The sequence below is a fragment of the Heliangelus exortis genome, chromosome 7 (assembly GCF_036169615.1).
Source record: "Heliangelus exortis chromosome 7, bHelExo1.hap1, whole genome shotgun sequence".
NCBI classification, from domain to species: Eukaryota; Metazoa; Chordata; class Aves; order Apodiformes; family Trochilidae; genus Heliangelus; species Heliangelus exortis.
This window is the reverse complement of record NC_092428.1, coordinates 3,895,849-3,919,218: the sequence shown is the minus strand read 5'-3', so window position 1 is coordinate 3,919,218 and position 23,370 is coordinate 3,895,849. Positions and strand designations below refer to the sequence as shown.

At 40.8% G+C, this 23,370-nt stretch overlaps 2 protein-coding genes across 5 annotated transcripts in view; one reads left to right on the top strand and one right to left on the bottom strand.

The window, feature by feature from the left end:
* Nucleotides 1–1,095: 1,095 nt before the first annotated feature.
* RPS24 (ribosomal protein S24) lies at nt 1,096–6,355 on the bottom strand. 2 transcript variants are annotated; one of them, XM_071748294.1, is made up of 7 exons: nt 6,271–6,355; nt 5,521–5,586; nt 5,005–5,214; nt 4,439–4,549; nt 3,612–3,629; nt 1,808–1,843; nt 1,096–1,290 (listed from the first exon to the last, which is right to left on the bottom strand). In XM_071748294.1, exons 1-5 carry the CDS (start codon nt 6,271–6,273, stop codon nt 3,624–3,626), a joined length of 396 nt encoding a protein of 131 aa, XP_071604395.1. In that variant the 5' UTR covers nt 6,274–6,355; the 3' UTR covers nt 1,096–1,290; nt 1,808–1,843; nt 3,612–3,623. The 2 variants fall into 2 exon arrangements, with proteins under 2 accessions (XP_071604395.1, XP_071604396.1); XM_071748295.1 differs by lacking the exon at nt 3,612–3,629 and having other exon boundaries at nt 6,271–6,354.
* Nucleotides 6,356–6,608: 253 nt separating this feature from the next.
* Nucleotides 6,609–23,370, top strand: part of POLR3A (RNA polymerase III subunit A) — a 36,437-nt gene continuing 19,675 nt past the window's right edge. For 2 of the 3 annotated variants that reach the window (XM_071748291.1, XM_071748292.1), the window contains exons 1-16: nt 6,619–6,753; nt 7,625–7,760; nt 8,972–9,109; nt 9,940–10,111; nt 11,273–11,427; nt 12,350–12,589; nt 13,444–13,606; nt 13,804–13,940; nt 14,478–14,581; nt 15,301–15,442; nt 15,978–16,118; nt 17,287–17,356; nt 18,047–18,174; nt 19,918–20,056; nt 21,761–21,925; nt 22,190–22,362. In XM_071748291.1, the coding sequence (XP_071604392.1) occupies nt 6,710–6,753; nt 7,625–7,760; nt 8,972–9,109; nt 9,940–10,111; nt 11,273–11,427; nt 12,350–12,589; nt 13,444–13,606; nt 13,804–13,940; nt 14,478–14,581; nt 15,301–15,442; nt 15,978–16,118; nt 17,287–17,356; nt 18,047–18,174; nt 19,918–20,056; nt 21,761–21,925; nt 22,190–22,362 (2,247 nt within the window). In that variant the 5' untranslated portion in view covers nt 6,619–6,709. Of the gene's footprint in view, nt 6,754–7,624; nt 7,761–8,971; nt 9,110–9,939; nt 10,112–11,272; nt 11,428–12,349; nt 12,590–13,443; nt 13,607–13,803; nt 13,941–14,477; nt 14,582–15,300; nt 15,443–15,977; nt 16,119–17,286; nt 17,357–18,046; nt 18,175–19,917; nt 20,057–21,760; nt 21,926–22,189; nt 22,363–23,370 lie in introns of all 3 variants that reach the window. The other variant, XM_071748293.1, reaches the window with a different exon arrangement.

Here is a 23,370-nt window from a genome sequence, read left to right as displayed (position 1 = left end):
ACACTTCTGCTTCTTTTCATCCCATTTCCTGATGAATTGCTGTACACGACCTTCCTGGATTGGTGTTGCTGTGTGCACACTACCCTCTAGTGACTGCTCAATTCCTTGTAAGAGCATCCCCCACCTCTTCTGAACATCACACACACAAAGGGTTTTCTGCAAATATTACCTTTAGGTTCTAGCTCTAAGCTTTACCCACACATTTGCTCCATATCCTTTACAATCTTTTCAGTTGTCAGAAATTTACTCTCACCCACTCCAAACGTAGCCAGAGACTCAAGTGCAGACTTAAGTAGCAGAACAAATTCCACTTTTATTAATTCTCTAGTTCTTCAGAACTTAATACACTTAAAACCTTTGGGAAGAATATCCAATAGGTACCTACCTTTTGGTCTGTCTGGCAAGAAGCCCCTTAATAAACTTAGAAAATCCTGTGGAAGTTAACTTATTCTAGAGGTAATTACTCCATTTTACCATTCTTAGTGTCATGCCAGTGTCTCACCACCCTCAAAGTAAACAATTTATTCCTAATATCTAAATCTTCCCTCTTCCAGTTTAAAGCCATTCCTCCTTGTCCTATCACTACACTCCTGTAAAAAGCACCTCCCCAGATTTCCTGGAGCCTTTTCAGGTACTCTAAGGCTGTTATGAGGTCTCCCTGGAATCTTTTCTCCAGGCTGGACAACCCCAGCTTCCTCAGCCTGGTGCTGAGGTGCTCCAGTCCTCACCTACCAGATGAAAATTCAGGAGTGTTGCACACTGTGCAGACCAGAGAGAGACTCCAGAGCCTGTCCTGACAACCCAGAACAAAAGGTAAAGTCACACCTGATGCCTTCAGTAGCAAAAAGCTTCACTGATAAAGTTTGCAACTCTGATTATCTCTTGTCTACGTGTTCTGTTCTCCCTTCAGCTGTGTTCTACACATCTGCAGAATGCAAGCAATAACTTCTAAGGACTTTACAAAGTGGTTTGAACACCAGGATGACAAAAGCATCCCTACCTCTGTGAGCCAAAGCTGCCTGCTCAGAATTAGATCAATCTACTGTCTGCAGAAAGCTCTGATTGACTCCAAATTGATACTCGAAAGAAAAGCTGTTTAATTATAAAAAGATTTTAATCCAGTACAAACACCAATCCTGAATTTCTCAACCTTTTTCAAATGGTACCTTCCAAATCAAAACTGAAAGGCAAATCAGAGTTTTATTGGCAAAATTTATTTGATGTTATCACCAGATGAGCAGCTTCTTGCCAGAAGAATTATGACTGTACTTCTTCACAGAATAATGTAGTCTGTAAAGGAGAAGACAGATCAGTGACACACAATTAAAACAAGTTTTATACTTTTAACTTAATAGAGCCCCAAAAACTGGTTCCCAAACAACCCAGGTGAACTATATAAATTGCCTTGCTTTGAACATAAGGTTCAAAATTGCACAGTACTGCCATGGGAACTCATCAGAGCCCAGATGACCCCATTTCTGTAGAAGATGATCAGAAAGCTACAAATACTTCACCAGCTTTCTGTTTAAGGCACTAGTCTTCCTCCACGAGCTCCCAAACTGCTTAGGTTGCTTTGAAATGAATCCAACCCCTTGTGACAATACCAGAGTTTTGCCTGGCACAGTAAGTGCTCACAGAACAGTCAAGGCTGCTGTAGCAAAAATGAAAATATAGTCTAGGATTTGGCTAAAGGAGCAAGGAATTTATTTGAAAGAAGTATCTTTAAGAACAGAAATACAACATGTGAACAGAAGTCAAGCTACATGCTGCTCATCCCCTGCCCTTACAAAGCATTTTGAAGTCATACCTGTTATCCATTTGCCACCTGAAGTATCTTCATTTACTGAAAAAAGGAGAAGCATTCATTAATAACAGTTTTATCCAAGTTCCACTACTATAAGAAATTAAACTTTAAGCCATTTTACTGACACTTAGGTTAGACTTTTTTCAGTTACCACAGTGAAAAGCAACAGGAAAACCAACAGGTTTTGTCTACTGGAAATTCCATGCATTCCCTCAAAGGCAAATGTGAGCAAACAGCTGCTCAGAGCTTGAGGAATCCTCAGTGTAGCTGCATCTTCAACTACAGCTACAGGCTACAATGGCTCAAGCTGCCTACCCATCCACACCTCTCTTTGATCATGTTTAAAAAACCACTTAAAAAAACACCCACAACATGTCAAAGGCTGTCACAACCACACTGGTGACATTAAAAAGTCAGCTTGGTTTTTTTGCATTTGCCCTGCATGCAAACACTAAGTGAGGGGCATCCAAATCTACTTGTTGCAAACTTTTATTTGAGCTCAGCTAACTAAAGCTACAGAATATACTAAAGAACAAATATATTTCTCCTGAAACTGCAGGGGAAACAGAAGAGGGATTCTGAAGGGGTGAAAAGTAAACACTACCAGCTGGGCTGATGTCTGACCTAGGAGCTCAAGAAATATCCAAGTATCACTCACCATTCCAATAGTTTTCATCACTGTTGTTTTCCAGAAAAAAAATAAATTGTCTTTAGTTGAAACACAAACCCTCACAAAACTGATGAACAAGGAAGATCTAACCCAAACTCACTTACCAACTAGAAAATAACTTGAAAAAGACATTAAGAACTTCTAAATAAAAAGCCAGTTTGCCTGCTATGGAGCCTGAATGCTAGTCTGAGAAGCACTTGATACCCAAGTCCCACCTGCTATGGAATTATCAATCACACACCTGAGATCTTGGTTTTTAATTCCTTTATATGCTTTAAGAGAATTTCTGTGAGCTTGACAGCTCTGGTAACTCAAGTGCCAGACACTTCACCATTTCTGTATTAACCATCAGTAAAAGCTACTTTCTAGGGCTGAGTTCTTGAAGGGAAAAGTCCATCCACACTACTGGGATCAGTGCAAGACCAAGTTACACCCTGATATTCACAGCAAATTAAATGTTAGCACTACTGCTACCACTACACCAGGTACTAATTTGTGCTGTTATATTGTAAACCACTGTGGGAGTTCTTTATTAAAGCAGAAATTAAAAAGGGTAGAAATACCAACTAGTAGTTCACAGCACCACTGCCTTATTTCCACCCAACAGTAAGAACTCCACTCAGGAGAAAAATCCAACTTCATGGAGCAATCACTGGGGTTTGTCTTGGGATATTGCAGGGCAGGAGTTAATTGCAGTTTAATGCTGTCAACTGTGCCATTTCCAACCACTGCCTGAAGCACACAAAGCTGGGATGTGACTTAGTTTTCACAAGGATGCACGAGCACTTTCACACCAAGGTCAAGTTACACATGCAATTGCACTGTACTGCTTTGAACCAGAACCAGGGGGGTTTGAAGCAACCCCTCAAACCAGCACTGAGTTCCTTGGATTTATTCTCATTTAGCATTTCTTTTTTTTAAAGATGGCCTCGTTTCAAAAATCTTGTTCACCATTAGCCAGGTTTTCTTTCAAAGTGACATGGAATAAAAATTAATTATTTATACCCTCATGGAAGAGAGCCAAGCTGCAATTAAAAGCCAGGGCATGCAAGGCAGTACAGTGCTTCCTTTAACAGGATGGACACATTTCAGTGATGGATAAAACTCAGTCAGCACATCCATGCTTCTTTTCAGTACCTGCTAGATACTTCATTTCTGATGGAGAATTCCAAGGAAGAAAAAAGCAAAAGTGAAGATTACTAAAAGGTTGATACCTCAAAGCACTTCAAGAGCTACAGTCAAGTGTCAAAACCTTTGTTAAAACACCTGGAAAAAAACCCACTTAGCTGCACAGTATTTCTCAGGGGACTAAAAGCTGCTGATGAAGGTGACTTTTCACACCCAGGTTACTCCTCTGGTTGTCAGTTTGATTTTAATGACAGAGAACTCCGTTTCCCTCCAAGCTGCACAACTGGCAAGCTTGTAGCAAGTTGCAACCACAGCATGAGGAGCTCCCAGCAAGTGAAAACACCCCCTGTCCTGGGAACCACCCTCTGGGAACACCCCAGTGTAGGGCAGGCATTCTATTTACACACCGTCCTCACTGCCTACACCACCTCATTTTGTTACCAAAACATCCCCTGGAAGGAACACAACGAGTAACATTAACTCGGTAGGAGTTTTAAGGAGATTTAAGTAGTCTGAGTAACAAAGCACAACTACTTTGTCTATTGCAAGGCTGAGTTATGTGACTAGAGCAGTACTGTTAAGATTATAAAAAATTAGTTTTAGTTCAAGTGACTTATTTCAGAAGCCTTGGTTGTCTCAGCTAAGCCTGGAGCAGTGAGGAGCATCACTAAGCTACTGAGCTGGGACTAAGGCAGGACAACACCATACAGATTACCTTCTGTTATCCCATGGGACAGGGGGAAGAAAGGGAAGAAACAAAAGAGTTATTCATGGATTTCTAACCAATTTTTGAAAGGTAATGTGCCCCCTCTACTTTCCAGATATTCCCATCCTACCTTCTTGCCAGCACCAACATTTGCCTTGGCTGTGCCCCTGACTTTCTTCATTCTGTTCTTACGTTCCTTCCTCTGCTTCCTGGAAGTTTTCTTCTTTTCATACAAGCCATGCTGGTAAAAAAAAAAAAAAAAAGTTAAAGCTGCATTTAACTTTGTTTCCCTGATGGTAAAATCTGAATGGAAGTCTTAAACAGCATTTATAGTGCCCAGAAACAGTGAAATTAACACTGAGTAGTCAGGCAAGTTACTAAGTTGTGAATATTTCCACATGAAATTTAAGCCTTTGAGTAGTTTATGTACCAGAGTCATCTCTTCTTCAAGACCTTTAGTAACAGTTAATTCTCTACAATTGCTCATCATGGATTTACAAAATAATTGTAATTTCCCCCCCAAAAAAATTATTTTGCAAATGTAGCAGCAAGCCCATGCTACTTGATGATTCCTCACCCAACCTGAAGAACACCACTTACTTACACAAAACCTGAGCTTTTATACACAGAAATCACACCCCACTGAACACTTCAAACCCCCCCTCACTGCTTCAAAGCTGCCACAGAACAACCTACCCTGGCAAGCCTGTGCTTTGGTTCATTTTTCTTTGCATAGTCCAGAGAATCATAGATCATGCCAAAGCCTGTTGTTTTGCCACCACCAAAGTGAGTTCTGAAGCCAAAGACGAAAATGACATCAGGGGTTGTCTTGTACATCTTTGCCAGCTTCTCCCTGATTTCTGTTTTGGGGACTGTGGCCTTCCCAGGATGAAGAACATCTATCACCTAAAAAAGGAGTTTTACAAGTTGAATAAAACCCCCAAAAAATCAGTATTTATCACAATACTGAAATTAACCCACTTCAGAAGCAGAAAACATTGCTTATTTGATATGTTCACACCAGTTTTCTCCTTACATTCCCCCACCTCATCATCAACCTTTACCTTCAGCATGCAGCAAGACATTTCACCCTTTTAACTCTAATAACAGTAACTCTGGAGGGTTTTAAGGCCCCTTGTTTACAGGGCCTAAAGAACACTCACAGACCACGACCAACAGAGGAGTAACCAGCAGCTTTTTTTTGGAATTTACCATCTGCTTGCGCTGAAGCAGCCTGTTGGTCATGAACTTCCTGGTTCTGATGGTCACTGTGTCGTTCTGCAAGGGAAAACGCACAGCAAGAAAACTTGGTAAATAAAAAAAAATAGGTCAACAATGCGACACAGAAGCAGTTACAAGCGACTCAGATGCTGACAGGGAGCTCAAGTTGAACTTAAGAGAGCTGGTCCTGTCCTAGAGGTAACACCGCCCTGTAACACCCGTTTCGATGGGTGTTTCTGAGAACCCAGCACCAAAAAACAGCCTCACGCCCTCCGCTCCCAAGCAACACCCATGCTGCCCCCACTGGGAGTATTTCCACCAAACACACGGGTTACAGACCCAACCACTACAACCGCACCGCTCCAACTCCTGTACCAAACCTCTGCTCCCGGTTCCTTCCCCCTCTCAGGCGGGAAGAGCCGCAAAACTGAGAGAAAAACCTTCCCCTGCAGCACCGCTTCCACTCCCTCAGAGCAGCAGCACAACCTCACCACACAGACCCAGGGCTCCTCTCTCCGACCGGCATCAAAACAACACCGGAGGCCCCGCTCCATCCCGCAGCACAGGCCGCGGGAGCCCCGGCGGGAAGCGGGCGGCCAAATCCCCTCATAGATGGCGCCATAACCCCCTCAACCCGCTCCGGGTACGCCAGGCAGCGGGGGAGAGGGAACCGGAGAGGGAATAAAGGGAGGATGGCGGCGGAAAAGGTCGGATGGAGATGGATTGGGACCAGACACTCACCATGGCTGCGGCCTCCGCTCCGCCACCGAACGAGGAAAGGCCGAGGGAGAGCCCCGCAGCCAATCAGAAAGCAGCGCGGGGGCCTTCGGCTGGGGCGGAGCCGCGCGTTGGGGTGTCCGCGTCAGTGCCGGATTAGAGGGTTGCGGGGAGACTCTTTGACCGCCGGCGTTGCGAATGGGATAAGCGGAGCCGTGCAGGGAGCTGAGCCGCAGAACCCGGCGTTCCGGTTGTAACGGTGCCGCTGGGGGGGCTAACGGAGCGGCCATGGGGTGTGTGAGGGAGGGGGGACCCGGCAGACCTCCCCCGGGAGACCTCCAGGCATTGCCCGCCAGCAGGGGGCGCTGTAGGCGGAGGCCGCTCGGCGGTGCCGCTCTGCGCTCCGGCGGGCGGAGAGGGGAGGAACGGCGTCGCCCCCCCTCGGTCCCCTTCAGCCGCCGCCATGGTGAAGGAGCAGTTCAGGGAGACCGATGTGGCCAAAAAAATGTGAGTGGGGTGACCCCTGCGTGGCAGGAGGCTCCGGTGGGGCTGCCGCTTCCCCGCCCGGTGCCCCCGGCCCAGGGAAGCAGCGGCTGAGGTGGCGGAGAGCGCCCGGAGGGTGGCACCGGGGTGTGAGGAGTTGGGTGTGAGGGGAGCGGAGGGGGGAAGGGGTGAAAAGCTTTGAGAAAGAGCTCTGAAAAGCTCTGGTGTGACGGCTCATCCCCTCTGGTAAGCTCCGGTGTGGGCCTGGGTTGGAGCTGCGGGAGGCTGCGGGGCCTGTGGGATCCACAGAGGGCCCAGGAAGGGCGAGAAATCCCCCAAAAAATGATCAACCGACCCCCTGCCACACGGCTGTGGGGTGGCAGTCACCACAAGGAGCCCCTTTGGGCTTAGGTTTAAGGTTATTCTACTCAGTAAAAACTAGATAGTAGCCAGATATTTGCATTAAAGTATCACAGAAGGAAATTCCAGAAGAAGCAGTGAGATGAATGAATTGAAAATATTTTAACACTCCCGTGTATCTGGTACTGTTGTAATTTTCAGGTAGCATAGCTGAATTTAGACTAAATTTCATAGGACTAGGTCAGTGCTTTTTACAGTATTTAAGCAAGCAAGAAATACGTGGAAAGAATAATTCATCTGGAGGAATATGTTATGTATATTGAGCAGAAAATCAGATCTCAGTTTTGTACAAAATAATTGTCAGTAATATGGAGTCAAAGAGAACAGCAAACATTGTACATATTTTTTCAGAGTGCAATCAGATGAGGAGGACTTTAAAGAAGGGGACTTTAAATTAGTGTTCTCGGCCTTGCACACGTGCAGGGCATTTCTGCAAGTGGAGGTTTTGCTCATCCCTGTGAAATTTCTGTTCTAGAAGCCACATCTGCTTTGGCATGAAGTCTCCAGAGGAGATGAGGCAGCAAGCTCACATCCAAGTGGTCAGCAAAAACTTGTACAGTCAGGACAACAATCACTCCCCACTGCAGTATGGAGTGCTTGATCATCGCATGGTGAGCACCCTCCTGTCTTTTTTTCTTTTTTTTTTTTCAGGATTTTTTCCTGGAGTTACTTGAAGTGGTTAAAAATAATTTGGGATGACTGAAATTTGGTGCTCATCCAAAACATGTGCACATGTAAGAGGGCACGGGCTTAAGCTCTGCCAGGGGAGGTTTAGGTTGGATATTTGGAAAAAAATTCCTTACAGAGAGGGTGATCAGGCATTGGAATGGGCTGCCCAGGGAGGGGGTGGATTCTCCATCCCTGGAGGTTTTAAGAAGAGACTGAATGTGGCACTGAGTGCCATGGGCTGGGAACCACAGGGGGAGTGAGTGGATCAAGGATTGGACTTGATGATCCCAGAGGTCCTTTCCAACCCAGGTGACTCTGTGACTCTTGGCATCACATCCCTTGCAGTCTCCACTGAGCCTCCATGTCTCTGGTGTCCTGTGAGGAAGGGCTGAGGGAGCTGGGGGTGTTGAGGCTGGAGAAGAGGAGGCTCAGGGGAGACCTCATCACTCTCTACAACTCCCTGAAAGGAGGTTGGAGCCAGGGGGGGTTCGGGCTCTGCTCCCAGTAAGACAAGAGGCCATGGGCTTGAGCTCTGCCCGGGGAGGTTTAGGTTGGATATTAGGAAAAAATTCTTTCCAGAGAGGGTGATCAGGCATTGGAATGGGCTGCCCAGAGAGGGGGTGGATTCTCTGTCCCTGGAGGTTTTTAAGAAGAGACTGAATGTGGCACTGAGTGCCATGGGCTGGGAACCACAGGGGGAGTGAGTGGATCAAGGGTTGGACTTGATGATCCCAGAGGTCCTTTCCAACCCCAGTGATTCTGTGGTGTGGTTGCATGGACTGTTATGTGCAGTGGCAGCTACTTTCCTCATGCTTTTGGGTGTTTCAGGAAAGCATTCCTTAAAGGCACAAGTTATTTTTGCTTCCTTGCTGGGTTATCCATCTACAAAAATGCCTTCTTGTAGCTCAGTAGCCTGTAGGGCAGCTGCAAGAGCTGCATGGGTTCCTGTCACTGCTGTCAGTGGGGGCTGTGTGTGTGTGTGATTTTATTCTTAAGGATTGTGAATGCAGTGCCCCTGGCATGCTTCTGATGCTGGGAAAAAGGTCTGCTCTTAAATTACTTGACTAGCTTAAGAACTGTTAATTTTTCAATGCAACCAGTTCAGTCCAGCCAGACTTTTCTTCTGTGTTTTTGTCTTCCCCTCCTCCCAAAGGGAACCAGTGAGAAAGATCGTCCCTGTGAAACCTGTGGAAAAAACCTGGCTGATTGTTTGGGACATTATGGCTACATTGACTTAGAGCTTCCATGTTTTCATGTGGGATATTTCAAAGCTGTGATAGGCATCTTGCAGGTGAGCATGATTATAATTTCCAGCAGTTCCTAGTCTAGAAAAAGGAGTTTAACAGAGAAGATGGTGTCTGAAAAAGTATTTGGGAAGACCAATAAGGTTGTACTATGGTTTTTTCTTCATGCATCTTTTGTTGTGATAAATGTATTTATGTATCTAGGTACCAGCCCTGGTGAGCTGAATATATCTGTTTGTTGTGTAAATAACTGATTAATTTAATCCATTATTTTGCTGTAATAGTTTGGATTAAATGTATGCAGTATAATTTGCTTTTTACAACATCCCAGTCAATCCAAGCTCTTTTTATGGCTTCTCCAGTGATGTGAATACATCTGTTTGTTGTGTAAATAACCTCAGACTGATTAATATAATCCATTAATTTGCTGCAATAGTTTGGATTAAATGTATGCAGTATAATTTATAAAATCCCAGTCAATCCAAGCTCTTTTTATGGCTCCTCCAGTGATGTGAATACATCTGTTTGTTGTGTAAATAACCTCAGACTGATTAATTTAATCCACTATTTTTCTGTAATAGTTTGGATTAAATGTATGCAGTATAATTTGCCTTTTGCAGATCCCAGTCAATCCCAGCTCTTTTTATGGCTCCTCCAGATCCTGCAGAGCACAGATAAAGGTTTCCCTCCCTAACTATTTTTTCCTATGTCCTTTTCTTCATGTGTTACCATATAGAAATGGGCCTTTTGACCAGGACCATTGTATTTCCTTCAGAAAAACTGTCCCCTGCTGCAGAACTGAAGTTCCAGGAGCTGTTACCATGTTGCATGTGCCTGCTAAACAACTCTCCCTTGTTTCTCTGTGTTTGCTTTGAAGATGATCTGCAAAACCTGCTGCCGGATCATGCTCTCAGTGGAAGAAAAAAAACAGTTTTTGGATTACCTGAAGAGACCTGGCCTTACCTATCTTCAGAAGAGAGGCCTGAAAAAGAAGGTGTCAGAAAAGTGCAGAAAGAAAAACACTTGTCCTTACTGTGGTGCCTTTAATGGTCAGTGGTGGTGTGAGCAGTTAGTGAGAATTACCTCTTGTGATGTTTTTGTCTTGCTGGCTCTGAGAGGCATCAGAAGCTTGGATGCCCTTGTTTGGTGCCCAGACAGTGGGTGTTCTGTCTGACCTTGATTAAGAATCAGAGAATTGCAACCTTAATGTCACATTAAGGGCTTGCTCACATCTCATTTAGGTGGAGAGAGACATTGTCCTAGTTGCTTGCTTTGTTTCATGTGTTACCTCTTCATGGCAGTACCCAGTACTTGAATAATGGCAAAAAACCCTATTTAACTTTTTTTTTTTTAATATTGGGAATTATTCTTAGTGATCAATACCTTAACACAAGCATTTGTGGACCTAAATTTTGCTTCACATTAATTTTTCATCACTTTATTAAATTGTCTTTATTAACACTACATGTGTTTGCCATTCTGTAGGAAGAATTTGGCAGTGTTTGAGCTGTGATGCTCTTGGGTTACACTGGAGTTTGTTTTTCAGGGCAAAGTGTCTTAATATTTCACATTTCTTTTCAAAATACATCTTTTTTTATTAATCTGCTCTAAAGCAGTGATAGTGGTGTTAAAGTGGCTGCAGTGTTACAGATCCATACTGGATGGTTAGCTCATAACTGAAAATTTTACCTTTTACCTTGACACATGGGGGACACAAACAAGAAATAGGCATTCACAAAATTAAGTGGTAGGGCAACATAATTCAGTGAAATTCACCAAGTTTGGAAAGCACTTGTCTTAGTCTGTAGAAGATTTATGAATAATGTACCTCCATGAGATGGAAAGATTTGTCAGGTTCTTCTTACTCTTCCAAAATTTCTTCAGAAAAGAACGTGGTGGTACATAAAAAAAAAAAAAACAAAAACCAAACAAATAAAAACTATGCTGTGATTGAGATGAAGCTGAATTAAAGTGTGGGCTAAACCACCTGCTTTGTGGTCCTAGGCACAGAAAGCCAAACAAGGACACATCCCCTGATTGTCCTCACTGATTTGTGTATTTAAGAAACTGTTTAATAAAACTAAACAAAGTTTTACTTTATTCTTGTGTTTACTGAAGATTTAGATAGTTTTGAAACTGTGGCTTCATTGTTTAAAGTTATGGATTGTTTTTTTTTAAGAGAAAGCAACCCCATCTTTACTTGCTTGCAGGAACTGTGAAGAAGTGTGGCTTGCTGAAAATAATACATGAAAAATACAAGACCAATAAGAAAGTGGTAGATCCAGTAGTATCAACTTTTCTCCAGTCCTTTGAAACTGCCATAGAACATAACAAAGAAGTAGAACCTTTACTGGGAAGAGCTCAGGTGAATTTTCTGATGACTTTATTTTTTTGCTAGTTTTTGTGCTTGGAATATATTCCTCACAGGCTGTCAGTGTAGCAACTTAAGCCTTGTGGTTACCCAATATTTTTAGATACCAAAGACACTTGAGGAATGATTATATTATTTAGAATAATGTTAAATTTAGAAAAATTATAAATGTGGTTTATTGGCATGGTGTGATAAATGGCTTTCTGTCTGTAGGGGAGGGGGATACACTCAGTGTGTCAAACTTCCATAAGCTGGGGAGGAGAGGCCCATAGAAACTCTGCATGTACATGGAAATACAGGGCAACTCTTGAGACTATTACAATACAAAGGTGCCTTTTTGTCCTTCAGAAGAATTTAATCTTGAGGAGGAGAGAAGAGGTTTAATTTCTTCACCTTTTTTTTTTGTTCAGCTTTGCAATGTGAGCAGTTTTGTTTCCTTCTGCTCTTTAAAAGCTGGGAAAATCCAGGGGTGCATGTATGGAAAGAAAAAGTAATGGATATTGCAGCAGTAGATGTGTTAAGGAGAGAGAAGTGAGGTTATTTTAAAAGTCTAGAAAGTTCTGTAATTCCTGCACTAATAAAATGAGTGCCATGTACTGTAAGCTGGTGAGAGGTTTGTTGAGTTGCTTTGTCAAGTGACTGAAGTACTCTGATAACTTAAGAAATCAAAGAGGAAAGTGATGAGAAGTGAACACTGATGTATATATAAGGAAAAAAAAAGAAAGTAGCAAGTTAGAAGTATTGTTTCAGAATATAACAGTTTTGTTTGAATTAATAGCTCTTATCTATTTGTCTTTTTACAAGACTTTATTATTCAGCAATCAGTAAATGAGGGAGGGAGGGAAGCACTGAAGCTGTTACCTCATTGAAACCTATTACATTATGGCTTAATCTCTTTGTCCATTGTATTCTGTAGGAAAACTTGAATCCTTTAGTAGTGTTGAACCTCTTTAAGAGAATCCCAGCAGAAGACATCCCTCTTCTTCTCATGAACCCAGAAGCAGGCAAACCTTCAGATCTGATCCTCACACGACTCCTGGTGCCTCCACTCTGTATCAGACCCTCTGTTGTGAGTGACTTGAAGTCTGGCACCAATGAAGATGACTTGACAATGAAGCTGACAGAAATAATATTCCTCAATGATGTCATAAAAAAGGTGAGTCCTCCTTCAAGCTCTTCAGAAAGATTTATTTAGTATTGAATATAGCAAGTGGTTTTATTTGTCTCACTCCTTACAATCCAGCAAGCACTGTGCTGCTCTGTCATTGGGGATTTTAATGAAAGAAATCAAGTTGCTTCAGAGGGAACTGGTTCCTGGTGGAACATGGGAAATGTTTTTTCCTTTGAGTTCTGGTCTGTAAACTTGTATTTTTTCCTCCCCTTCCCTTGACTATGACACTTTTTGAGTGGTCACTTACAGTGAAAATATTGTTACTCTTTTTTTCCTATGTGGACCTGTTCTTTCTGCTGCACCTTTCTTCTTTATTCCCCCATCTGTTCTTAAGAAATCCAGTGTCAGATGACATGGTTATCAAATTGAGACCAGAAGTAAATTTAACAATTTATCATTTCTTTAGAATAACAGTTCTACCAGACCAATGCTTTTCAAAACTGCTCTTTTGTCAGGAAACCAAAATCAAGTGAACCCTCACTGTCCTGTGACTGAAAAATCATTAGCTACTAATGATTTTCCTGGCTGCAAAGTTACTGCCCAACTTCAGTGGCTTGGAAAAAAAATGCTTTAAATAAATTATACACAATTTTGTGAGCATTTGTCCAAAGCTGATGCTAGTCAAAAGAAATTTTTTGGTTGGTTAGCTTATAAGTGGCCTTATCCTATAATTATATGCATCTTGTTTTAAAGTTTTCCCCTGTTCCATTGCAATTTGTTTGAAGGTTTTTTTTAGGATTAATTTCAGAACAAGAGTTGTGCTCGTATTAGAAAAATACTTCTCTAGTTTAGTATTGTGTTGTTACATTTATTTTCTGAACTGGAGGACTTTTATTTAGCACAGGATATCAGGAGCCAAAACCCAGATGATTATGGAAGACTGGGATTTTCTTCAGCTGCAGTGTGCCCTGTACATCAACAGTGAGCTTTCAGGAATTCCTCTCAACATGGCACCTAAAAAATGGACCAGAGGTTTTGTTCAGAGACTTAAAGGAAAGCAAGGTATGTTTAGAAGCTTTTATTTGACTATACTTTTGTCATTGAGCTGTAAATACTTGCTCTTCCAAAGCATCTCTATGCTCCTCTTGTGTTGTGCTTCATTGGTGTTCCTTGGAAGATGTTCTGGAGTTCTGTTTTCAGAGAGGACATTTTGAAAACAATTTCTATATAAAAGAGGTTTCCCTTGGTTATTTTCCTAGGTCGGTTTAGAGGCAACCTGTCTGGAAAGAGGGTGGATTTTTCTGGCAGAACAGTCATTTCACCTGACCCTAACTTAAGAATAGATGAAGTAGCAGTGCCCATTCATGTTGCTAAAATACTAACTTTTCCTGAGAAGGTAAGTAGTGTGGAACCACAACCTCTTCTATGCCTTTTTTTCTTTTTTCTTTTCCCAAAAAACCCCAGATATCAGTGTTGTGCTTCTGTATAGCCTTGTTGTAAAAGAGAATGGATGTTTTGCAGTGATGGTCAAAATTTCCTTCAGTGATACTTGGACAGTTCTGTTGCTGCTGGTAAATGAAGGTTGTAGAATTACATATGCAAGTGTTGTGAAGGCATGAGGTGTCAAGAGAAGGCTTTTGCTGAATATTTTTTAGCTCATTCATGTGTTTGTTGGTGAATCTGTCTAAGGAGTGGCTGGGTATTTTTATTTCTGAATTTTCTTTCCAGGATTTTAATTTCATTTCACTCTGATGTTCTTCTCTAAGACTGCCTTATGTTTTCCTCCTCTGTTCACTCCTGCCTGTTATCCTAAGCAGCTGGAGGCTGAAGGGGGAGTTGTCAGCTAAAATTTTAAGATGCAAAAGCTACCAGCAAATAGAAGAGTTTCTGAAACATCTTTCATTTGTTTCTGATTGAAGTCTTTATGTAACAGGTGAACAAAGCAAATATTAATTTTATGAGGAAACTTGTCCGTAATGGTCCTGATCTTCATCCTGGAGCCAACTTCATACAGCAAAGGCACACACAGATGAAAAGGTATCATAAGTCTCTGTAATGATCCACTTTTTATCTCTCCCCATCAACATCTTCTTACTGCTGTGTGAAAACAGTTTTATCTACAGGGATAAAGCCCTCATAGTGAAGAATTTCTTCCCAATATATATTCTAAATCTATTCTCTTTCAGTTTGAAGCCATTCTTCTTTGTCCTATCACTACACCCCCTGATGAAAAGTCCCTCCCAGCTTTCCTGTAGCCCCTTCAGGTTCTGGAAGGCTGCCAAAAGTTTTCCCTGGAGTCTTCTCCAGACTGAACAGCCCCAAATACTTTGCAGTAAATTTATGGGTTGTGAGAAGTGATAGGATATGAGTGAAACTCCCTGATACAGCTGAAACAAATTCTTTCTTTTTATAAATAGGCTTTTTTCTTACTTGTACTAACTGTAGCTCCCTGATACAACCAAAACAAATTCTTTGTTTTTATAAGTAGGCTTTTTTCTACTTGTTGTACTAACTGTAGCTTTGTTAACTCAGGTCAGAGATACATTCATTATTTCAGTAGCAGCAGGGCTGATCTTTAATGATGCATCCACCTCATTTTGTCTTTCTGTTATAATAACACAAATACTCCCAACATTTAATGTGAGAACTTGCTTAATAAACTCAGAATTTCTCTTCAGTTGTCTTTAGGTCTTTCTGACTTTTATTTCTCCTGATCCCATTTCTTCTGACACCATTCTTCTGTGTTACTCTTTAAGATTTTTGAAATATGGAAACAGAGAAAAGATGGCCCAGGAGCTGAAGTTTGGAGATATTGTGGAGAGACATCTCATAGATGGGGACATAGTCCTGTTCAACAGGCAGCCTTCTCTTCACAAGCTGAGCATCATGGCTCACATTGTAAGTGCACTCACAGCCTAACATACAGGTAGAGCATCCCTGAATATCAGGTGGTTTACTCTGGGTGTGTTTTAGCTCTTGCACAAAACCAAAGAGCATTTTCTGGAACACTGTGTGGGGATCAGGGTGAATCCAGAGCAGTTGTGCTTTTGTGTGGGAACTGATGTGTAACAGGGCAGTGAGCTGCCTGGAGAATTCTGCTCATAGCTGTAATTGAATTCTTTTTTGAATTTCATTTTTGTGGAGTTGATGGGAGCTCTACAAAGCATCCTATGTGCTGTGCTTTGTATAAATCCTCCCTGATGGAAGTTATTGCTACATTTGTGGGATGTAACCCAAGTACAATTAATGTCAGCTCCTGGTGAAGTCCTGTAATAAGAAAACTTGACTCCTGTCTGTAATAAAAAGGATAAAGCCTTGAAGGAAGCACTCAGGCATGGCTTTTCATCTTTTCTTGTGCTTGACTGCATCTGCATCACTTTTATTATTTGGCTGTTTATTTGTTGGGTTTTTTTGTTTCTTTTTTTTTTTGCAGGCTCGAGTAAAACCTCACAGGACATTCAGGTTTAATGAATGTGTCTGTACACCATACAATGCAGACTTTGATGGAGATGAGATGAACCTTCACCTCCCTCAGACAGAAGAAGCAAAAGCAGAAGCACTTGTTTTAATGGGGGTATGTAGATAATGTCAGGCTTGGGATATTGCTAGTTACAGATGGGCTGAGACCTGTGTTTCATAAATTGGATGTGAAATCTGAAATATTATTAAGATTCCTGAGTGTGGACAATGTGCAGCAGTGGAGCTGCCTGAAATATTTCAGAATAAATTAGGGCTGTTACTGTTAGTGGTTGTCTAACAGAATTAAATTTAGCATCCATGGAAAAATCAGTGGTTTTAAGTAAGAAGATGGCACAGGTATGTTTCTGCCTGCCTGTCCTTGGTGGTTGGTACCAAAACAAGCTGACTCTGTTACAAAATAGATGGGTGCTTTGCCTTCTGGTCTGAAGCCTCAGCACTTGCAGGGGGGCAGATCAACTGGAAATGAGGCAGTGGTAGTGTATTTGTACTGGAGAAGACAGTTTATTAGAGAAGGGAGGAGACAGCAGGCTCTTAGGGCAGGGGAAAAAAGGTAGAAGAGGAATCTGATCATAAAATTAAATGAATAGTGATTATTAAATTAAATGAAGAGGAATCTGATGGCTGCAGCCACTGATCTGTGCTGTGAAAGAGGAGTCAGTAGCAACAATCTAAAGATTTTCCAGTGTGTTGCTCCTTAAGGGTGACTGAATGCCACTGCTGCTTCAGATGGACCAAATGTTGGCTGCAGTTGGTTTGCTGAACTGATTTGGGAGCTTAAAAAGAAAATTTTTTCTCCTCCCAAGTGTTTGTGAGAGGCTTGTGTGTGTGTTCAGCCATAACTGCTGCATAGGTGGGAAGGATTCACTGGTGCAGGAGTCTTAGGAAGAGAGGAAAATGGGGCTGGTGGATGTGGCCACCTCCATTATTACATGTCATTAGTGACCACAAAACTTGTAATATTTCACTGGCTCCTTTTCCAGGTTCTCCAGTCTAGCTTCCCTTCCCTGCCCTGTTTAAACAGTAACCTACTCAACACCTCAGACTGAATTTTTGCTTTGAAACTGAATATGGAATTTCCAGTAACTGCTCTCAGATGACAATAGATTTGCATGGATGTAGTGAACTGAAACTCCTAGGTTATTTTCTCTGGTTTTCTCCCATTTTTGCTGAAATAACTGTATTAAGTGGTAAATTTCCCTCTGAATAACAAGTAGAATATCAGTGTCTTCAAATGCATAATTATTTTGCTTCTTGTATCATAGACTAAAGCAAACTTGGTAACACCAAGAAATGGAGAACCTCTCATTGCTGCTATTCAGGATTTCCTCACAGGTCTGTAAATAAAGTTATTTTAGAGCCTGTATGATTTAACAGTTGTTCCTTCAGACCCACTTCTCTCTTGTCCAGAATTTTTCTATATTAAATAAATAAATTCTCCTTTCACAAGTCAAAGTTACATTATGAAAGTTAAGACCATTTTTAGTCTGAAATATAACGATGTCCTCAGAAGCATTTCAGATATTGTCTACCTTTGCAAATGCAGTTGTTTTTGTTGTTATTATTCATATTATTAATGCCTTGGTGAACCTTTTGCAGTGCTTCTCTGACAGAAAATTCAGTGTTTGGGACACATTAGGTAGACAGTGTAAAAAGCTTATAATTATGACAGGAATCTTGAAGATACCATGAATTCAATTCCTCTTAATTTCCTTTAGGAAAAGTCCAATGAATATAAAGAAGAAAGTGTACAAAAATTAATGCTTGGGCCTTTTTTTTACCTATGAGATAAAATCTGAGAGTTAGAGTAGGTTATAGGAATGCACTTGGTTTAGTTTTTAGAAATTTGATTGTGGAGCAATTAAAAAAAAAAAATGGAAAAGGTTTGGGACTGAAGCTGCTTAAGTTTATTTTGCATAATAAGTAGGTAACTAGTGTTAGAATGGGATCACATACTAAATATGCAGTAGCTATTCAAAGTAACCTCATTTTAGTTTGTCACATTGTCACTTTTTGACATTCTAGGTGCCTATCTTCTTACATTAAAAGACACCTTTTTTGACCGAGCCAAAGCCTGTCAAATTATTGCTTCTATCCTGGTTGGCAAGGATGAAAAGATTAAAGTTCGTCTTCCACCTCCAGCCATTCTGAAGGTTTGTCAGACCTTTTTTTCTAATTTTACTAAGGCTTTTTCTGTGTGTTCTTGAGCCACGTTTGCTGTTCTTGACAGAGACAATAGGAATAATGTGCCTTAGTTGTTAACCTGACAATGTGTTAAAGATGAAAGGGGGTGAGTGCTGTGTGATGTTTGTTGTTGTGACATCATGAACACAAAATATTTATTAGGAAGACCAGAGTCTTGTGTATGTATCACAAACTTCCAAAAGAGCTGTAATATCCTTGATGAGATTAGGAGGTTTGTCAGCCATTCTGAAGGTTTGTCAGACCTTTTTTTCTAATTTTACTAAGGCTTTTTCTGTGTGTTCTTGAGCCATGTTTGCTGTTCTTGACAGAGACAACAGGACTAATGTGCCTTAGTTGTTAACCTGACAATGTGTTAAAGATGAAAGGGGGTGAGTGCTGTGTGATGTTTGTTGTTGTGACATCATGAACAACAAAATATTTACTAGGAAGACCAGAGTACTTGTGTATGTATCACAAACTTCCAAAAGAGCTGTAATATCCTTGATTAGATTAGGCTGTTCAGCCTTTGTTCACACACATTTAAGGATGTTTGTATTTGATCAACTTTGAGGCAAGCAGTATTCTTGGGAGAGAGTTTGGTGTGTGTTCAAATTTGGTAAATACTAAGTACACCTTTTTTATACCTCGTGCTGGATTCCAAAAGAATTAATGCACTATTTGGGTGTCCTGGGATAGAATCCTAGACCCCAGGAGCTTAGGTCAGGGCAGCTGCCTCAGGCTGGCTCTCAGGTGTATCCCACTTGGATAGTTCTCATTGTCCAAGAAGGAATTGTGTTGGGGGAAGAGTTCTGTTTCCTGGGGCTCCTTCCTCTTGTCCTGCTGCTCCCTCTGCTACTCTTCATGGCTAGACTGAGGATAAGCTTATATTCTTCATGTAGATGTTGGTATTAATTTTGTTATTTATTAATTATGTTTTTTATTTATCTTGCAACCCACAGGGCTTCTCTCTTCCCTTTCTTGGCTGGGGTCAAGGGGTGAGAGAGCAAACTTGCTTCAGTTTAGCCCCAGATCTGGGCTCAGCAGTGACACAGGGAAATTCAGAAAGTGGAACTGAAATACCAGTGAATAATAATAATAATGAATGAATAATAATGATGAATCATGAAGAATAATAGTGAATGATGAATAATCCTAACTTAAAGCATGGTCAATATTTATAGGCAATATCCAGTGTGAATTTTATAAATTTATATGACCTTTTGTTAACAGCCAAGAACAGTGATTCTTTGCTTCTGTCACTACAAATGAGTAATTTTAGCACTAGCTGTGGCAGTTACTTACATTAAATTAGAGCTGAGGGGTGTACATAATTATGTAAATCTTTAACCTAAAAATGTAAACTAAAGGTACTGTATAAAAAAGGAATGATCAGTGTTGCAAACCCTTTAGGCAATGACATCCTTATCTTTTTTTTTTTTCCTTTTCTAATCAGAAAGGGAAATGTGACAGGAGGGAGCAATAGAGAATATTTCTCCAAATACATGCATGTACCCTTGTTTAAAGTATAACCATTGAGCAGTTGGTGTTGTTACATCAGTAAAAATACATAATGTTTCCCTACTACTGTGCACTTCCACAAGTAGGGTTCTGTGCAGAAAACAATTTTACAGCTAGATGCTTTCTTGCTGCTTTACTGTAGTTGTAACATGAGCTTTCTGTAATCCTAATCCTTGTCTTTTTGTTTCTCCAAGCCTGTAACACTCTGGACAGGAAAACAGGTTTTCAGCCTCATTCTCAAACCCAGTGATGATTGTCCTGTCAAAGCCAACCTGAGGACCAAGGGCAAGCAGTATTGTGGCAAAGGGGAAGACCTGTGTTACAATGATTCTTGTGAGTGACACTTCTAAAGCTGTGTGAGGGAAGTCTTCCAAAAATTTTTGTTCTCTTTCTCTTGAGTTTGTTGCTGCTGGGCTCACTGAAGGAATTAAAGCAGCACTTAGCATAAGGATTCCTGAAATAAATACTAGAGCAGGGATTAGCAGTCTAACAGTGGAAGGATATGGGGTATGTAGGGAAAGCAGGAATCTCTGGGATATCAAACAATCTGTAACTTTCAGAGTGACAGATGGAAAGACTTGAAGCAACTGTAGGAGTTGAACAAGGCTTTGCTTGTTACTAGTTTAATGTTGATGTGATAACAGCTGGAATAGAACTTGAGCAGATAAGATTAGCTTGGCTTTTTGTTGCTCAGAAGTGGGAGATAAGGAACCTAGAGAGAAACCACTGATGTACAGGAATTCTGTCTTGTCATGTTGATGTGAGAGACAATCACTAATTAGGACCCAAATCCACTCTACACCAGACTGTGAGTCCTGTCTTTAGAAGACAAGACCATGTTGTAGTTGAGAAGTTGGCTGTAAACGTGGTGGTACAGTGGTTTTCAGCCTCTAAGGAATGTTTGATTGAAAGCAACAAAAAAATCCTCTTCACTGGTGTGAGCAGAGACCATCATCTTGGCTCCACAGCCTCTTTGGTTTAGGAAGTACAAGAAGAATTGCCATTTTCTGAGTTTGACAGATGTTGGATTGGTGGCTCTGTTCAGTTCTCTGAACAAAACCAACCCTTGGTTTCTGAAGCAACACTAATTCCATTGAGAAGGTTATCTGTATATTCTTCAAAGGCTTAAGAAATCCTGGTATCTTAGTTTTATTGTATTTAATAAATGTTTGAGCAGAGACTTGGGGTCAAAGAAGATGGTTATGTAAATTCAGATTGAAAATACTGAGCACAGTGTGCAAATACCTACACTGTTCTGCATAAAATTATTTAAATGAGGACTATTTATACATGCCAGTTCCTCTGTGAAAGATTCATAATGGAGCAGAGGATGAACTTATATTGTACTGTTGTCACAGAAAATGATGTCTAAAGTTCATGTACAGAAGATAGCTTAAAGGCTAAAGCTTAAAAGGAAGATTCAGTGCCTGAAAAGGCAAGTTCTGATGAAGCAAAAGGAAGGCATCTAGAAGAGGCAGTGTGTATGGGCCTACAGGCAAGACAGATGTCTTTGATGTGTTTGTAATTGAAGAGGCATCTGAGTCCAGTGTGCCTTTTAAATTTCAGTTGTGCCTCCAGAGGTGATTGAGTTGAACTCAATATCAGAATCTTTAAATAAGAGAGCTGAAACTTCACTTCTGAAAGTTTCTTGCTCTACTTCATAAAAAGTTAAAAAGCTTGTGTTCATTGTGTGTGATTGAGGACTTTATTTCTGGGCAGATAAAATTGGTTGAGGACTTGATTCAGATTAATGAAGCAAGGTTTATTTTTAGATGTTTAACAGAAAAGGCTTATTCTCAATGTTTCTCACAAGTCTTAATTGGATACAGTTGCCTTTGTAAGAAGGAAGGGAAATAAATTTTAACTGAAGTTGGTTAGGTCAGGTTGTGGGCTGTTCCCTCCTACTTATGCACTTCTACACACAAATTAAATGCATGTCTTTGGGTTTGATTCTTTTCATGAGCAGAACTTTTTTTTCAAAAACCTGTTTAGTGATTAGTTTTAGAAGAATGATTCTTTTTGCCTTTTTATTTCTAGATGTCACAATTCAAAACAGTGAGTTAATGAGTGGCAGTATGGACAAAGGAACCTTAGGTTCAGGGTCCAAGAACAACATCTTCTACATCTTGCTGAGAGACTGGGGACAGGTAGAAGCTGCAGATGCCATGTCACGACTGGCCAGACTGGCTCCAGTCTATCTTTGTAAGTAATGAAGGGGGGGAAGTGCATTTCCTTGTTAAATAAAGCAGAAATGGATGCACTATATTTAAAATAATAAGTTAGTTGTGAAGCTGAGAGAAGCAGTGAAACAGCTGATTGTGCTTATGATGGTCTCATGATGGGAGATAAAACTAAAGTTCCTGATGATTGTACTTGCTGGTTTCATTTCTGTTTTCTCTACATGAGATTGAGCTATCAATATCATTTTATCTATTTTTAATTTTTTTTTTTTTTACTTACTAATAGCAAACCGTGGCTTTTCAATTGGAATTGGTGATGTAACCCCTGGGCAGGGTCTGCTAAAAGCTAAATATGAGCTCCTGAATGCTGGCTATAAGAAATGTGATGAGTATATTGAAGCTTTGAACACTGGCAAGCTACAGCAGCAACCTGGTTGTACTGCTGAAGAGACTCTAGAGGTAAAGGTGTTAATTTAAATATTTATATTTAGAGACTTCATGAATATCTTCGTGTAACTTGTGAAATTGAAAGTTGTCTACTGAAACCTAAAAATACAAGCAGGATTCCTTGGTATGGAACTTCAGCTGAGTTAAAATTGTTAGCTAAATACTAAACAACTGAGATACTCTCTTTCTCCTGGCTGGTTGTGTTGGACTGTCATACCACAGTATAAAATTACACAGGTAATTGGAACTAAGTTAATCACATTTATCAATATTTGCTAAATTACCAAGCAGCCAAGAAACCTAATCCAAGAAGCAGAACATTCCTTTTCTTACAGTTCTGTTTATATGCAAGTGTTTCCCTGCCCCTTGCTGAGAAAAATGTTAAGTGCACCTTGATTCTGCTGGGTTTTGTCTTTTTTCTGTGAAGATTTTCATGTGGAGCAGTGACTTGCCCAAAAGCTTACAGACAGGGACTTAATTAAGTCAGCTGAAGAACAGTCTTTTTAAGTGGTTTGGTTTTTTTTTTTATGGCTTTATACATCTTTCATCTTAGCCAGTCAAGGTCTAGTTTTTACCTTAAGAAAAAAACCCAAACAACCAGAAAATTCCCCCTTATGATGAAGTACTGCCACAGCTGCTCAGCTTGAAGTGGCACTCTGAAAAAGTATCTTGCAGTCTTTTCCCCTCTTCATCTTGTTTGACACCTGCATATGTCCTAGAATGTTTTTTAATACATTTGTTCTGCTTTTTATGATAGGATTTATTGGTATTGTACTCTCTAAAAACAGTCCAAAAATACATCTTTGGTGGTAATGTTTCTTGGATTTCAGTGAGACTCAGAACTCAGTTCACTGCTGAGTTTATCTTAAGCTGCTGCTGCTGACAGATGTCTTTGGCTATCCCTGTCTTATCCCAACAAACATTTTGTGCAGCCAACTAAAAAGTTGAAAGTTATCAGAGTTGGAAGTTAAACTTCTTTTCCCAAAGGCAACATTTAGGTTTCTTTCTCTTCATTGTGTT

Coding starts and splice junctions, on each gene's coding strand:
- RPS24 (XM_071748294.1), bottom strand. Junction 5,215..5,520: donor TGCTTCAGCGCAAGCAGATG/GTAAATTCCAAA, acceptor CTCCTTTTTTAG/GTGATAGATGTTCTTCATCC. Junction 4,550..5,004: donor CAAAGCACAGGCTTGCCAGG/GTAGGTTGTTCT, acceptor TTTTTTTACCAG/CATGGCTTGTATGAAAAGAA.